Source organism: Zingiber officinale, chromosome 3B, assembly GCF_018446385.1.
Source record: "Zingiber officinale cultivar Zhangliang chromosome 3B, Zo_v1.1, whole genome shotgun sequence".
NCBI classification, from domain to species: Eukaryota; Viridiplantae; Streptophyta; class Magnoliopsida; order Zingiberales; family Zingiberaceae; genus Zingiber; species Zingiber officinale.
The window spans coordinates 96,547,630-96,566,354 of NC_055991.1; the positions used below are offsets into that span (position 1 = coordinate 96,547,630).

The 18,725-nt window shown below is 32.3% G+C and overlaps 1 protein-coding gene across 1 annotated transcript in view; it reads right to left on the minus strand.

Annotated features, from left to right (window-relative positions):
* Positions 1–18,725, minus strand: part of LOC121967142 (ubiquitin carboxyl-terminal hydrolase 3-like) — a 38,207-nt gene that overhangs the window by 14,590 nt on the left and 4,892 nt on the right. The window contains exons 4-7 of the mRNA XM_042517188.1: positions 17,564–17,669; positions 11,230–11,288; positions 11,068–11,142; positions 6,865–6,913 (exon numbers count right to left, since the gene is read on the minus strand). Of these exons, the coding sequence (XP_042373122.1) occupies positions 6,865–6,913; positions 11,068–11,142; positions 11,230–11,288; positions 17,564–17,669 (289 nt within the window). The remainder of the gene's footprint in view (positions 1–6,864; positions 6,914–11,067; positions 11,143–11,229; positions 11,289–17,563; positions 17,670–18,725) is intronic.

The window sequence follows — 18,725 nt, forward strand, 5'->3', positions numbered from 1 at the left end:
GGCGGCTCCACCACTGCCTACCGCCATTTAAATGAAAATAGGAGTTGTTATTTGATCCAAGTAACTTACATCCACTAGGCTTAATATCTCATTTTTGTGTGTGATTGACCAATTATTTAAGCACTATTGTTAGGATCGATGTGGCTAGAAGGGGTAAATATTACTTGGAATTAAAAAATTTCTTTTTTGATCTTATAAATGCAAAGCTTGGATAATCAGATAATCAGATAACAATTAATATCAAAGATATGCAATGGGAAAAAAACAATCAATAGTAAGACAATGTGTTGAACATGGTTTGATCAAGTGCTACTTCATGGCCTATGACTCAAGGTAAATTACACTTCAAAATCCCTTATATGAAATAAGTTCCCATTGTAGCATAGACACACACATCTTTCTCGTTTACAAATGATATGAAAGTAATGCATAAAAGATAATTGAGTGCTAAAGGAGGTGAATAGTACTTTTAAAAATTTTGAGAAATTTTAAAAGCTTTAAAGAAATTATTTAAAAATCTTATTGAAATGAGATGCACAACGGAATAGAAATTTAATTTTTCAATGGTTAAAAAATAAACATGTTTTATGAAAATAAAAGTAATAAAGATAAAAGGTAACATGATTCAGAAACCTTAAGTCCCTACTCCACGGCCTATGATTCATTAGGTGAATCAACCCTCAAGAAACAACCACTATTGTTTCTTCTTTTTGAAAACCTTTAGAAGCGGAGAAACCTTTACAACACTTTGACTTAGTTTGACTTGAGAATAATATTAAAATAAAGTGTAGAAAGTCAAAAGCAATGTAGCAAGCAAGCAATAGAAATATAACTTAAAAAATAATACTGAAATACATAAATATAGAGAATTGTCTGGGATATGAATGTGCCATTGTGTGCAGAGAATTTCTAGAAGGAAGAATTGAGAGTTTTTTTAATTGCAATGAACGTATGTTGAGTGAATTGGACGTGCAACATAGGCCTCTATTTATAGTTGCAGTTCGATTTGATCTGGTTGACCAATTTATCCATCCTGGTCAACCAAATTGAGAGATTTGATTGTTATCCATAGCAGCAATTATCCTATTCTATTCGACTAACTTCATTCTAGTCGACCAACTTATCTGGTCGACCACCACTTTCGGATTCTAATCAACTAGATTGACTGCCACATAAGCGCTTTGTTTGGTTCACTTGTCAATTATGTCATCTGGTCAACCACATGGTATATGCTAGTCGACCAATCCAAATAAGTTTCGCTATTCAGACTTTATCTTTTTGCTTCATCGAGCATGTGGTCAACTAACACTCTTCATGTGGTGGGCCAACTCAAATAAGTTTCAAGTTTTGATGTTTTTCTCTGATCTTTTCTGGGAGCCACATCAATTGCTTGCCAAGCAAGTCGTCAATTAGTACTATTCATGTGGTCGACCACGTCCATATGGCTTTATTTGTTGATTGATCTCCTACTGACTTTGACATCTAGTCGACCACCCATCACCATATGGTTGACCAACTTTGAATAAATTAGAATTACTTGATTCGTGCCCAAACATAAACTAGCTGCCAATGTGGTCAACTAAGTCCTACAATTTGATCCACCAATATTCTATTTTCCAAAATAGTAATAGACAAATATAGAATATTTGAAGTAGATAAAATAACAGTGAATGATGTTGAATAATGATAATTTTGATCAAACTTGATTATGGCTTAAGAAGTCAAATATAGTGGACTAAGTGTTTTGATCTCAGTTAACTCTTGTCAATTGCCTCTTTCACTTTTACTTCGAAACTCCTATTAGACAAGTTCCTATGTTACAAGAGGCTACCTTGCTCCCTCATAGCATGCTTTACCAGAAGGTTCTTTCCTGAACTTGGTAATTTTGCCTAGTATTCGATTGTGCTCAACCTATCATGTAGTCCTCAATCTACTGGGGCTTTTAACTTTGTCAAATGTTCGGTCCAATTGACTCATTTGGGGTCTTTTCTCCTACCAACTCCTGTTGGTCTTTTCCATTGTTCCTGCAACATTCCTATGAAGTTTTTCTGCACCTACACGCACACATGATGTTAGCTCACACAGTGACTAATGTTACATCACATAATAATTAACTTTAAATCATTTGTCATACATTAAAAGATTACTTAGTGTCTCCTTACACCAACAATAGTAATAGAAACAATATAAATGAACCAAGACTATCCCCTTCAAGGCTATCGAGAACACTTCTAAAATGCAAGTTAAAAGCTTGTCATTAATCCAAATTCTTGTATTTCGTTTATAGTTGTAGTTTACAATACTTGAAAATAATTTGCACATCAATACTAAAATGTCGATTTTGAATACTTATATACAAACGTAGGAACTCTTTCTTCTCCAATCGACTCAATATCCATCCAATCAACTCAATCTTCATCACTTGACTCAAAATCATATTAGCCGACTCAACTCAATAATTCCTTCTCCACCAACAATTGTGTCTTCAATCAACTCGCATTGTTCATCAATCCATTCAAATATTTAGTTTTTGACTCCAACCTCATCAATCGACTCACATTGTTCATCAGTCAACTCAAATTTTTAGTTTTTAAATCCAACTATCAATCGACTCATCTGGATAGTCCTTTAACCTTTTCTTGTTACGACTATCTTTAATCAACTCAATTAGCATTCAGTCAATTCACTTGAATAACCTTGTGAACTTTTTGCATCTTATGGTCCTTTTGTTGTATCTCAATCAACTCAAATCATATTGCCACGTATGCCATTTAGTAAAGAACAAGTCTTGAGTCGACTCACAACCATTCTAGTCGACTCAACTCAACCAAACATAACTTGAGTCAATTAAGTTGTCAACTTTAGTCTACTCAAGCCCAAACAAAATATTTTTGTTCACAAGCAATGACTATCGAGTCGACTTGACTATTTAGTTGATTGAGAAACTTTTAGTCACACGAATCGACTTGACTTCAAGCTTATTCTTTGACTTTGTGCCAAACCACATGTTCTTTGGTCAGTTATATGCCTAAGTAGAAAATTTGTAGCCAAAAAGGTCAAAATGACATTCACTTGTACTCTTATTTCACATTCCTTGATGTTGATGATATTCCTCCCTCGAATGCTTCTCGACAAGCCTTTAATCTTTAGGAGTATTCTAGCTTTCCATGCTAGCCCTGCCTTCAAGTTTTACTCAATCGATCAGGTCCTTAAGTCATTGAATCAACATGTCACAAACATATCTTCCTCGACACTTATCGATTAATAGCTATTTGCTCCACAAACAATCTACTGAGAGTTCACTCCTGTAAAATTTCATTGTTTGCCGATGCCAAGGACTTCTTAGATTTCTACCAACACCTATTAAACTTCTTCCACGTTTGCCAAACACCCCATGGACTTTTTCTCTGCTACCTTGACTCACTTAGACTTCATCTGCCAAGCATCTAATCACTCTAACCAACTTGAACTCTTTTAAGTATCCAGCCAACTTGATGTAATTTCTAAAGTTCTTGCGCAACACACTTGACACTCATTACTAAGTTTAACTTGAACCTTTTACCAACAACTTCAAAATCATATATGCCAACAATCTCCCTCTTAACTTAAGTCTCTAAGACACGATTGTACCAACAAGTATATCATGATTAGTAGGAAGCAGGGTATGAAATGTCGTTTCGTGCCGCCCGGCACAGACGGTTTTTACCGTTCCGCCGGGCGGGCGAAACCGGCACGAGAGGTGTCCCCGTCTCGGCGGCGCCAGAGGAGACGCGGGACGGCTCCGGCGGCGTCCCGCGACGCCTTCGGCGCCGAAGGCGTCGTGCGCAACCCCTTCTGTGGCGCCGAAGGTCTCCGGCAGGGTCGCCGGACGGTTCCAGCGACCCTTCCAGCACCGCAGGATGCCCCCCGCGAGATCGCCCGCGATGATCGCGAGATCGCCCGCGATGATGGCAAGATCGCCCGCGATGATCGCGGGATCGCCCGCGATGATCGCGGGTGATCTCACGTACGCAGATTTTTTTTCTTTTTTAATAATTATTTATTTTATTTAATTAATTTAAACAATTCCTAAGGAGGATGTGTGATATTTCAAAGAGACTTTTATAAACCCTAATTAAATTATCCTAATAAAATATATAAAACTTAAAATAAATTAAATAAATTTTATTAATTAATATTCTGAAAAAAAATAATGTTTTAAATTTTATTTAAAAAATTTAAAAAATGTATAATAATTCTTATTTATATTCTAATATATTTTTTATTATTTTAAATTTCATTTAAATTTTTTAAAAAATTCTAAAAAAATTAAAAAAAAAAATCTAATAAATTATATTTATATTCTGATATTTTTTTTATTTTTTAAATTTTTTTACTTGATTTTTTTTACTATTTAAAAGATATATTATTTAATTAATAATTAATTAAATGAATAAATAGTTAATTTATATAATCATTAATATAAAGTAATATCTTGTATTAATTTATATACTTATTATTATTATTATTATAGATACTTTCATTTTAATTTGAATTATTGATATATCAATTCTATTTAAATAAAATTATTTTTAATTATTTTTTCTAACAATATTAAATTATTCAATAATTGAGAACTTATAATAAATCAATATACAACTTATTTTTATATACACAATAAACATATTTATCTTATAATTATATAGATAAATAAAAAAATACCGAAACTGTATCGGCACGACACGATACGATACCGAAACTTGTACCGTTCCGGTTTAAGACCGAAACCTTGGCACGGGTCGAAATTTATACCTTGGTAAGAAGTGACCTTAAAAATTATAAGGGATTCCAGAATGCTCTAGGAAAATGTCTTTTATATTGTGACCATGATCATTTACACATTGTATGTTCATTGCCATGTTAAGTGTAAAGATAGAGTAGAGCTATAGGTCCTGTTGTGTATAAGCTTATCTAGATCAAAGAGTTAATGATCGAGATAACTTTCCTAGTAAAGCAATAAAGTTACATAGTGATACTCAAGTTGTCATGTGGATTGCTTCCATCTTGTCCATGATAAGATCATGAAATATATTAAGAATGAATCTCACTTCACCCAGAAAAAGGTGTGGTCCAAGAAGATCTTCACAGCTTTTGTAAATCAAATGATCAACTAGCTAGATTTGTTCACAAGTCGATGTGGCATTCTAGAATCACCCTTCATCACATATATTTCCTTCCAAGCCCTTTGCATCTTCGGATTTTTTTTTTCACTTTTCTTTCCTCTTCTTCCAAATGAGAAAAGGATCAATGGTTTCTTCTGTTGCCCCTAAGAAGTAAATGTTGGCTTTCCCTTCTATATAAAACTAAACCACCTAACTTGTTTCCTCTAATGTTATTGAACGTATAATCGTCTTCCCTTTCCTTTCCCTCCAATAGCCACCAGCATCACATTGCAATCTTCACTGATCCTTCTCTAGGATCTAAAGGTCATCTTTTGAGAGGTCCTTCAATTGAGTATATCTATAATAACAAGATTTTAGGATATTTTTGACTAATTCAAGGGGAAGCATTGAGCAATAAGTTATAAGGCTCAATTATAAATATAGCACCATGAGGAGTGTAAATGAATAACAACAATAATGGTAATCTATATTAAGTTACAGAGGCCTACCTCTGATTAATAATTTTTTCAAAATTCTACACTCACATTTGGCTTCCACTAAACTAGAATGGGAAAGTCAGTATAACAAGTTACAACACTAGTTATTTTATGACAAAAAATTAAATTATTAGTATAGATTTAGTGGTCATTATTTCTCATTGTATGCTAAAAATTAAATTAATAAATTTACTCTTACTAAGAAAACAAAGGGTGAAAAGTTTTATATACTTCTTCCCTTAAAGGACTTTCTTTCACAAAAATATTTTTCTTTCTAATTTTCTTTCACTCCTAAAAAGCGTCAACGGACTGAATAAACCCAAGACAAGAAAAGCTCAAATACTTTCAAGCATGTATAGTGGACAAATAAAAAAGCTCAAGCCAAGATAATATATAATACTCAAACTTATTTATTTAAAAGCTTACCAACTTTGTACTAAGTTCAACTATAGACATAATTTCATGTGTTAGTTAAACCTTGATATAATGGCCCAATACATGAAACTTATATAATTTACTCAGTTTAACAAATCATAAACAATAGAACCTTAAATTCATAAAACATATAAACAAACACTACACATGACAAGTTTCATGAGTTTTGCACATGAACATTAGCAAGCCATGTTCAGTACTATTAATTTTCTTTGTTTATTTTGTCAAGCTTAAAAAAATGTTCAAGCTTGTTGGTGTTAGTTTGTTGGTGTTGAACCATGTTAAACGAGCTCTTAGGATGCCTAGTGTTGAACTTGTCTGAGAACACAGTTCATATGTACCCTCCAGCCCCTCCTGCATTAGCCTCTTCCCATCTCAATAATGTAATCTTATCTTTGCCTACTCACCATGTACCACTACTACCATTATCTCCTGTCTCTTTTCAGCCTTTTCACACTTCCCCTTCCACCTGCTCTTCTTTATCTTCCTTTCACTCTTCTAGCTACTTCAAGTGGTTAACATATCTATGCGTAGGCAGACAACTGGTGGAAGGACAACTGTTAGCACCATGAGATTAGTATTTGTATGGACATGGGTTTAACAATCTGGGGTTAAACTGTCTAACTAACCAGTGAGCACTGATAGAAGATTAAATTTGATAAAAACAGTTTGCCCTTTCGAGTATAATTTAATGATCCTGAGTGATATTAATCCAATAAATTAGCATATACAGTCATATCAACAGACAACAGCTATCTATCAAGAAAAAGTAAGAATTTCATTGCCCCTACCGTCAATGCATGTGAAGCAAATATAGTGTTCGTCTACCTCTGAAGCAGCCTGGTTAAACAATTGTAAATACATTTTAGAACTACATAGAAGGAAAAGCCAGTATTAACTGGCTGTAAATCAGAAAGGAGACAATTCAAATACAAATACTAGCTACTTATTCAAGATCCTCCAAATTTGCATTACAGGGTGCATTTACTACATAATATAATAGAAATGCGTATGCACATTTCATATTTTAGATACAATGTAGGAGCATACAAATTATATTTCATATTGTAGCTACATGCACTATGTAGGATGACCAACAACAACAACAACCAAGCTGGTCAGCTATATGAATCCTTTTACGCCATTGAATTTTATCCCCTACGATATCATTATTTATATTTAAATAAGTTTTATCTTATTTTATTATTGCTAATCAAGTTTTTTTTTGTCTTCCTTGTCTCGTTTGATGTGCACATTTATTAAAGTTTCACATTGTCTAACTGGAGCATCTAGAGTCGTCTACATATATGTTCATAGTATCTTAAATATCTCTAATATTTTTATTTCTTATCTTGTCCATCATTATATGTCCACACGTCCACCTTAATATCCTCATCTTTATAACTTTCATCTTCTGCTAATGTGCTCAAGTCATAACACAATATTCAGCTCTATATAACATAGCAAGTCTAACCGTCATTTTGTAAAAAATTTATTTTAGTCTTAAAGATACTTTATGATCAAGCTCTCCTCCATTTCAATCATTCTGGCTGTATTCTATATAAGACATCTCTCAATCCCTCCATCCTTTTACAAAAAAGATCCTAGATACTTAAAGTAACTCGTCATCTCTTATCTTAACAATTATCACATTATGTCTAACATTACTAAACTTAAATTTCATATATTCTATCTTTACTTTAAGTCTAAAATCTTTCACTTCTAGCATTTCCTGCCAAGATTTGAGTTTAGCATTTACTCATTCACGTGTCTCATCTACCAAAACAATATCGTCTACAAATAATAAACACCATGGTACTAGTGAGTTATCCTTGATATAACCTCATTCTCATGGGAAATACTTCAGTTAATCCGCCTTAAGTTTTCACTAATCTCATTGCATCCTCATACATATCCTTAATTAGTTTAATACATGCTATGTTAACACTTCTCTTTTCTAAAATTGTCTATATAATTTCCTTTCGAGACTCTATCATAAGCTGACGAATATTATATGTAAGTCTTGCTTCTGTTCCAATACTTTTCAATTAATTGCCGAGAAGATGAATAACTTCTATTGTCCATAAATCCAGATTGATTTTCGGTTGGTCTGATACCACTCTGTAACGACCCACCTTCTGGGTACTGGCTGTAAGGCCGGTCGCTACAATTCCTACTGTCTATATGCTGTGCGGAAAGCTGGGCTAATTAAAATTTTACTCTACTAATGACCGATACAACTGATAAGAAAGGTCCAAAGACCTTCTCTGCTGGTGTACATATGCTACGGAGGGGAACCTGAACGCCCCAACTGAGCTAGGGGCTAGAAACTAACTTCCCAACTACCTGCCGGCCTGCTGATCGATCTACGGATCGATCAAAGCTGGGGAAGCTCCTGCTCCCAACTGGATAGTATTTTTTCTATTACTCTTTCCAAAAGTTTCATAGTATGATTTATTAGTTTAATACTCCTATAGTTTGTACACTTTTGTACGTCTCATTTATTCTTATATAAGGGAACTAGAGTACTTACCCTATCAAGATTTTTTTATTTTCAATATCAAATTGAATAACTTTGTAAGTCATTTAATACCTTGTTTTCCTAGGTACTTTCATACCTCTATCAGAATATCATCTAGTCCAACTACTTTTCCATTTTTCATCCCATTTAAAGCTTGTTCTACTTCTAAAGTTTGAATTCTACAATAAAAATTTAAATTTTCTATACTCATTTGACCTACTTAAATTACACCTAAACCTTCATTGAAAAATTGATGAAAATATCTCTTTCATCGCTCTTTTATTTCATCATCATTTAATAGTATCCTATTATATTAATCTTTAATGTATCTTATTTGGATAAGATCTCTTGTCTTCCTCTCTCTCATCTTAGTTATACTTAAACATCTCTTTCCCCTTCTTTTGTATCCAATTTTTAACATAAGCATTCATAGGTTTCATTTTCTTAGTCTCTTTCTTGGCTTTAGTTTTTCTCGTTCTCACAAGTGTATAATCACTTATAAGTTGTTTATTTTTCTTGCACTTTCTCCAGTATTTTCTCATTCCACCACCAAGATTCTTTATATAGTGATGCAAGTCCCGTTAAATCATCAAAGTACACTCTTGGCTACATTTTCAACTTTAATGTCATCTTTATCTCATATCATATTTAAGTCGCTATATATTTCTCCTAATACTTGCTCTCCTATCCTCTCATTAAATATGTTTTGTTTACCATCTTTTAACTTCCACCATTTAATTTTAGGAGTTGTGCACATTTGTCCATGGTTTAAAGTGTCATGCCGAAACGGTCGAAACGTCTCGTTCCGCTTGGCGAACAGCACCGGCACGACCCCGACATTAGACCCACGACAAGTGCGACGTGTTGCGCGACCCCGTGGTCACAGTGGAGGGATCGCTCGACCCTACAACAATAGCGGAGGGGTCGCATAACCCTTCAGTTGCCGTCGTTGAGGCATCGTGCGACCCTGCGATCACTGCAAAGGGGTCGCACGGCCAACGTGGTCACGCTGAAGGAGTCACGCAATCCCCGCAACTATAGCTGGTCGCGCAACCCCGCGACAGCGCCGAAGTCGTGCGGGCTCGCGAGTGGTGTCGGATTTCATATTTTTTTAAATTAAACTTAGGTTAATTATTTTAATTAACTCTTAGCTATGATAGAGATAATCTAAAGAGACTTTATTAAACCCTAATAAAATTATCTAATTAATTTTATATTTCATTTATTTTAATTTAAAAATTATAATAAATTTTTTATTTATTTATTTATCTATTTTCATATCTTTTCATTTTTAAAATATTATTTTTTATCTTGTTTATTTTTTAAATATTTATGTTAAATATTTTAATTTTTAATTAATATATTTTATATTTAAAAAATATCAAAACTATATCGGTACGGCACGATATGGTACCGAAACCGTATCGTTTCGATCCAGGACCGAAACCTCAGCACGGGTCGAAATTTTAAACCTTGCATTTGTCGTCTATTGATATTATACTTGAGGCTCATATCCAATACTACTCAACTTATGTTGGGTAGTTATCTCTAGAAATAACCTTACAATCTTTATAAATCTTTCTATTATTTTTCCTAATAATAAGAAAGTCAATTTGTAAATTATTATTCCCACTTTTGAACGTGATTAAGTATTCTTCTCTTTTCTTGAAAAACATATTTGCTAGTATAAAATCATATGCTATCACAAAATCCAATATAATTTTCTCGTTTTCATTTTTTATTCCAAACTCATAACCCCCATGTACCTTATCATACTCCTCATGTTTTAATCTGACATGCTCATTTAGATCGTCTCCTATTAAAATCATTTCAGTTAGTGATCAACATTGTCTATTCTCAAAAAAAAATACATATAAATACAAATCCATGTTGCACACTGAGTTGGACGCAGTAGAATTATAGAACCTAGGATTATACCATCTCTTCACTGCACCAAGTTATAGTTTTTGTTATGATTGTACAAAAATAGTTTCACAAAGAATAAACATTATACCATAAAAGTGGAATGCTGGGCAATTTAAGTGATGAATTTTCCAGATTTAATACAAATTCCAAGTAATTACCTACAATTGTATTCATTGCATAGACAAACTGTCAGAATTGATCTCCATATTTGAATATAGATATAAGCCAACTTAAAATAATGATTATGTACTATTACTACAAAGATCTGAGTGGAAAATTATGATTGTTCCAAGTTTCCAACTAAAGATTCGTGACATCAAAGGTTATGAAACACACAACTATCAAGAGTCTTCCTTGATGGTAAAAACATTACAAGTCATAAACGACTTAATCTGTTTGTACTGTATAACTGAGGCATAAAATCCTTCAGCCTTATTAGATATTTATGATTCAGTCTAACTAGACATTTACAAAAACTAGCATTAGGAGTCTATTACAGTGTCTGGGTAGCTTTAGAACCCAACATAAAAATTGTAAGTGAACTAACCTCAGTGTCCCCAGCAGTAGCAGCAAATGAATGTGCATCCTCCATTTCTTTGTCCTTTTCAAGAACAGAAGCACGCTGACAAGCAGAAGCAGACTACAAAGGTTGCACAACAAAGAATATATTTGGAAAATTCAGTAGAAAATATCAAAGATTTATTCCAACCTCAAATGGATTTAAGTTGGCTGTTGTTTTGAAAAACCTATCCAAAAATGATTCCTCAACTACATAAGAAAAATCCAACAGTAGAATTAGACAATTTGAGTTGAAAGTTGAAAGGCAATAAAGACAAGGATAATCCAACAAAAAAATGTTGAAAAGCTAAGAAACAGTGGCTTAATGCACACAGCTTGAGAACGTGATATCCAGTCAATTAATATATAAAAGTTAAACTATAAGAAAATAGACTATTGCCATTTCTGGGACCCAATATATCAAATTGTAAAGGAGAAACATAATGATGGGATCAGGCATTGCAGTCATAACAAAAGTATGCATCTTCACAGTTGCTGAAACTGAACCATGATTTAGTTATTTAACTGAATGGAGGTTAAAGCATGAGCTGATCATCTTTCAACTAGACCAGATTTTTCTTGGTAAACATATTCTTACAACTGGACTTGAGGGCATGGGCTATCTATACTATTTTAATAAATTAGTCCTGTGAAAAAATACTCACGAAGGTCAAACAACCATATGGGATTATTTAGTTTTAACTATAACTCATAAATTCTTTTAAGTGAGTTGAGTTGGAGTATAGCTTCCTTGCAACAACTTGGAATGGTTCTGCACATCTTGCAAACATCTTCTACCGGTGAAGGAGCTTCTTCAAGCTCGGCAGCTCAGCGATGACTCACTATAACTCCACAAAGATCACAACAACCCAAAACTGCTCGGCAACGAATGCACAATTTGCAATACAACTATGTGAGGCTTTTCCTCAGTTCACAAATTGCTCCATGAGGTCACGAGTGTTTCCTTTAACTTGCAAATTCAAAATGGATGAAATCTCAATCAGCTTTTGTCGAGCGAGGAAGCCACCAAATAGCTCCTCTACATATGTAGCCAAATCTTCTTTTATTTTCTCTCTCGTTTTCATCTCCTTCCTCCAACCCTAATTCATCATTGACACCATGTGTCGCCATTGTAGCATGATAATAATATCGCATTGCTCATATAGAATTTATTTTCAAGATGATTGTTCATCTTGATGGTTTGGTTGGCAATATTACTATAATTAAAAAATTTAGACGTTTACCTCAATACTCTAATAAATAAAATTTCATTAAGGTTTTTATCATAGTTAGTACATAAAGTCAAATTATTCATGAGGCTATTTAAGTATAATGTTAGTTGAAGGTGCCAATTGATTAAAAACACAAGTTATTTAGAGAAATTAAATCTATCACATTGGAGTAAATTCATAGGTAGAGAAAATTGGACCTTATTAGATTAACCACAGGATTATTGGATAAACTATTGGATTAATGGCCTTAATCCAATAAATTTAGTCTAGAACATATGAACAAAGAAAATCAAACAGCTAGTTACCCAACCCCTTCTCTTCCTGTGGCCATAGAACAAGAGATGAGAACTCAATAGTTAGAGACCAAGCAACAAGGAGAAAGAGTCGTAGTGATCCCCTCCCTTACATCATTTAGCTGCAATTATACCTGACAACTTAGTCCTCCTATTTGTTGCAGCCACTGGTTATAAGAAAACTTAACAACTAAAGGCCTAAGCCCTAACAACCTTCCTCCTATTCAACCAATCCCATTGACCAAGTCATTTCCCCTTATTCTATTTTCTTTCCTCTCCAATATCTTGTGTCCAATCCCATGCAACATTGGCCCTATAAGACTCAACCATAGAGATTTCATTGCCTCCCCAACCTAATTCCCCTCATTAATCTCCCTACATCCACCCACTCATCTTACAACCCCTCCTCTCTTGCATGAGCTGCTAAGGGAATAATCTAACAACCATCATTAACCGAACCAATATGAGACCTAATCCAATGACCACACAATAACTATCCTTCTTATTAGTCAAGGATAAGGCATGGTAATCTTCTACAAGAGTAGTACCCCCACATCTCCACATTCTTATACCTTCTTTACCTAGTCTCAAATTTCTTCATTGAAGTATTGTCAAAAAATTTTAAAAATTTAGATATCAACAGCAACAAATCAGTGGGCTTTGGGTTGCAATTGGTAGAAAAATCAATAAACTAAAATAATATATAAAAAACAAAAATTTAATTAACTCAGTGATTAAAAATATGCATAAATTAGCATAATTGTAGTTAGATTAATTTAAAAATTCAATTTAATTTAATCATATTAATATATGATCTAAATTTTGATTAACTAAATTAATTTAATTATTTAAAATCCAATTTAATGTAATTCAAATATAAAATTTGATTTAATCAATTTAAACTAAATCAATTTTAAAATCTGATTTAAATAAATTTGAATTCAGATTAAATCAATCTCAATTTTATTATTTATAAATAATTTTATTAGATTTAAATTTTGATTTAAAGTCACTTAATTGTAAATAAATTAATTAAGTTGAAATCTAATTTAATTTAATGAGTATTATTTCAAAATTTTATTTAATTTGATTAAATTACTTATCTTATTATTAACAATTTAATTATCATTTTAATTATTAATGTTATTAAAAATTCTAAAAATAAATTATAATTTACCTATACTTGATGCCACGAACGAACATCTTCATCATCATGCCTTGACAAATAGGACTTTTTGAACTCACCACATAACGTAAAGTTACTTGCTACACACCAGAAATTACAAACGGGAATGACATTAACATATAATTCGTGATCCCTCCAACTTTTTGCTTCCGTCAAACAAGGTACAATGTCTTTCCTTAACGCTCCAACCAAAGTTGAGAGAAAAATAACAAAGAATAAGCTCGGCACAATCTAACCAAACCCTAATTTTTTTGTCAAATACGCACATGATCTTCCAATATCATAAAAGTGATAACACGAAATTAAAAAAAAAACTTTTCAATGTTAGATACTAAATTTTAGCCTATTTAAATTTTTTACATTTTAATTTTTTTAAAAAAAAATAGATGACTAATTAAGCTAAGTCGAAAGATTAAGCAAATAAAACTTCTTCTATTAACTTAAACTTATAACTTAGAGAAATTATTCAAACAAATTTCAATTTCAAATTATATTATAGCGTAGGTTTCATTAGTAGTTTACTATAGAAAGAGAGAGAGAATTTGGAAGATATCTTAGGTGTAGAAATCCATAGGATATTGTAATATCTTGATATTACTATTTTCATCTTGCTTCATAAGAGTTAATTAGAGGAAGCATAGAGACTATGAATCAATCAGTAGCTTCAATTCTTCAAAAACATTATTAAGAAACAAAAGAAGTTTAAACATCAAAGCAAAGGATCCATTTTGTAATTTTTTTTTCCTACAAAACAAATATAATATTTTATTATGTCAATTGTATAACTTTCCAATTTACAATATTGGAGTCGAGTGGAAGTTGATTTAGGATTAAGTGAAGTCCATCAAGCAGACATGATGATTAAAATCGAGTTCAAACCCAGCTTGATTCTTCTTCCTTGTCTCACCACACACTCCTCTCTTCTCCTTGATTCCTCTCATTCATCGCTCGCTCACAACGTCCATCGCCACACCCTTGCCCTTTCTTCCCTCCAAGGTACTCCTCTCCTCTCTTCTCTCCTTCGGTCTCTCTTCTCTCCTTCAATCCGCCTTTCAATTTTCAACATGCATCGCTGCTATAGTGTCAAAGTTGTCTCCATTGTGCAACAAGTTGTCTTGTGTGTTGATCAACGAGAGGAATGGTAAAACTCCATTTGTGCCACTGGCACGACTTAACACTTTAATCCTTGATTGACTTGCCTATTTTTCATTATAAAAAACAATTTTCCTCATCAGCTTAACATGCAGGTGTTAAGATATCGATCAATAAAAACTATGTATAAAAATTTACCTCAACTTTATAATTAAGTTTTTTTTTCTAAAATGACCATGCAATATGAAATTATCAAACTATTAAAATTAACTATCACAACCATTGTTCTTTCCAATAAAAAATTAGCTTTAAAACTCATAATGTCGTTATACCATTATGTAAATTAATGGTAATAATTCTATGGAGCGAAACCAATTAACATTAGCATATATGTGTTAAGTTTACACTAAGATAAAATTAAAAACTGATTCAATTTACTTCGAATTGAATTAACATTAGATATTATTTTTTTAAGTTCAACTATTAAATCATAATGATAAAATAATGAACTATTCAATCAAAACTTTAAGATGCTTCATCTCTCTAACAAACTCAAATGATTTAGTTTAAAAAAATAATTGAAAGTGTAATTTAATGCAGGATGTCCATTTTATTCAAAAAAAAGTCAAACTAACATTGGTCAAATTGAATTTTTCATACTTATAAAAAATTAATAGTATGTAAAAAAAAATTTATTTGAAATTTATAATCTAATTTTTGTTTTACTTTTATATTTATTATTATATGTTAGTTTAATAAATAGAAATTTGTGACACTTTCCGTGGGTGTTTTAATATTCAGTACTACATTAAGTAGTAACGCATTGATAACAATCTATGGAAACAATCATAGGTGGTGATGGCCAATAAGAGAAGCTTATTCCCTACAACAAAATCAAGTAGACTCCCCTTTAAGTTCAGATTCATGGCCTCTCTCCCTTTTTGATATGATGAACTCATAGGGTAACATAGCTTTCTCTTATAAATATGTTAATCTTGTCATAAATTTTTTGGATTTTCATTTTTGTTGTATCATACTAGTCTTGCTTCTTGTTATTAAATTGGTAGTAACTTTCTAGAGATATAAATTATAGGATTCAATTTCTTTTCTCTATGACATTAATTGCCATTAATCTTAATGCTATTCTATATGGTTAGATATATTTGTTAACTTTTTTCTATACGAATATTGGCAATCAAATTGGACACACACATGACACTCAGATGTATTCAAGTTGTTTTAGTATAACACAAAGGAATCATAAGATTCATGCTTGTTTAAATCAACATCACCCTGTTCATTTTTTGATTACATGTAGAAGTTGGAACTTTTATTTCTCCTAGTAATCAATGAAATAGATGCACGGTTTCATCATCATGGTATATGATTATGATAAATAATATGGAATGTCATGCCAAGATTTTGAAGGCCTCAACCTATTGTTGCTACGGATACATTATTCTTATTGTCACACATGCATTGATTTATATACTCTGTCACTAGTGTCATTGAGTGCAACACCATCAAGTCAATCAATAGACCTATACCCCTGCAAGACAAGCACAGGGTGCTACTTAGAGTCAGTGTGAGGGAAATCCAAGTTATGGTCGATTACAGCTAATTTACTTTATTTGATGGCAAAGCGTAAAAGAACACTAACAGATATAGTTTATAGATTTATTGCGCTCTAGTTTTGTGTATAAGTTGTTTTCTTATGTGTACAGCCTTGCATATTGATAGTTTATATTTTGTTATAGTTGTGCTCTTTATTCATCGTATTTACCTAAAAAGTATTATTTTACTTACTTTTCACCTGCTTTTAGTTTTGCAGGGAGATTGCAATACAAGATTAGAGTTTGGTTTTGAAATATGAAGAAATTTTTTAAAAATAAAAATAAATCTCTTGTTGGTGTCATCTTGTGCATCTTATGTCGTATATTTTTGTCTGTGTTTATTATGTAATTGTATATGTAATGGTAATGTAATGTAAATGTGGCCAAGTATTTTAAATTTTGATATATATCAATATGTGATAAGTATACATAAATATTGGAGTTGTAAACAGGATTATATATTCAAAACACGAGAGACTGATCTTTTTAAAAAATATATATATAGGGATTTTTTTTTGTTCAAAATTACCACATGGCTTGAGAGTTAACCATTTCTATCAAGAAAAAGTCCCTCTCGGGGTGTGACAAGTATAATTCAAGTAACTTAAAATAAAAGAAAATGTTCACCAGTTCCAATTATATATATTGCAAAGACGAAAGAAGACTGGTAGTTGTAATAGTTGTCTCATCATATCAATCAGATTACTAAACCTTTATTTCATGTCGTTTAACACAATCAATTAAATTTTATCACTTGCAAACCGAAGTGAGCCATAATTGATTCATTCCTTGCATATCTGCATATGCAAAACTCTGAATATCTCTCAGAATATTAAGGTGTTGATCTAATACTGCAAAGAACTGGCAAATATTCATCTACATGCATATCTTGTATATGCATGCACTCCAATCACCAGAAATATGTAATCCCTATCAGGCATTGATAGAAAGAATAAAGATTATGCACTCAACAATTTCCTTAGGGTCAACCATGATTGACTCCAGAAGAAAGAGAATCTTCAACAACGCCACAAGTAGAATCATGAGAGTATCTTTTTTTGTAGCTCACCTAGTTTGATTTGCGAAGTTGCATTTCCAAGAGCATGAAGAACACCAATTGTTCCACAAGCATTACCAACAGTTTGTTTCAAGAAGTATACCTTGTTAATTTGTGCCTGATAGAAAAAGGGAAACCTCACATATCAAAATCACAGAAAGTAGCATATTGCATTAACTCCATATTAAAACTCGCTAGGTAGAATCATTTTCAAGCAAGCATTCTATATTCCTGAATATGGGAAACCTCAGTCATGTAGCAAGTAATGTTCTACTAAGCATACAAAAAATTTATAAAAAACAATTGTACTCAATAATGAACATTACATAGTATGCCAATTTTAAAACTTTCATTTGTGTCAAAATTTTAGCCTTAATCACACGATCAGCGGTATGATCCTGTGTCCAAACTAGACACTTCGAATCCAAAAGGTTCCAACATAAACTCAAATAAATTATAATGCTATATAATTTCATTAAACATCTTGTTTTCCTCCAAATATAAGCCCATAGAAATTGAAAGTAAATTATAATTTTGGAGCAACATCTTACAAAAATATAACAAGCATCTTTTTACATTAGATAAGCGCATGGGATTTGCAACATTTATTTAGATTAATTCCATAACTTTTAAGAACCATACAAATAATACTCTCAGAAAAATTTTTTTCGCATCTCCATTGATACATTTTTATTAGCCACTAGGAATGGACTTGGACTTAAGACTAACATAATTCTTGTTACTCCTTTTTGTTATTATTAGTGTTTTGTTAGTTCATCTCCTCTTCCTTACCCTTCTCTTTCTTGTGTTTTTATTTCCTTCCATAACCCCAGACAAATCGAAGGATAAGAATCTTCATGTCTTAACTAGTGTCACTCACTAATTCTTCTCTTTCCTTCCTCTCTAAATTTAGTGTTTCATCTCATTCTCATGACTGACAAACAAAATCAAAGTATGAGTCATGAAAATATTTCTAAAGGTACACCAAGACAGATCTTATTTTGGTTGTTACCAACAAAACTATGTCAGCAGAGACACAATGACATTTACTTGTTCTAATAAAGTATCAATATCAGTCCATAATCAAAATAATAAATTTCAGTCACACTGATAGTGCTGTTTTGCACTTGCAAACTATAGAGCATATGTTCATGCAATTTGTAGGCTAGAAGAG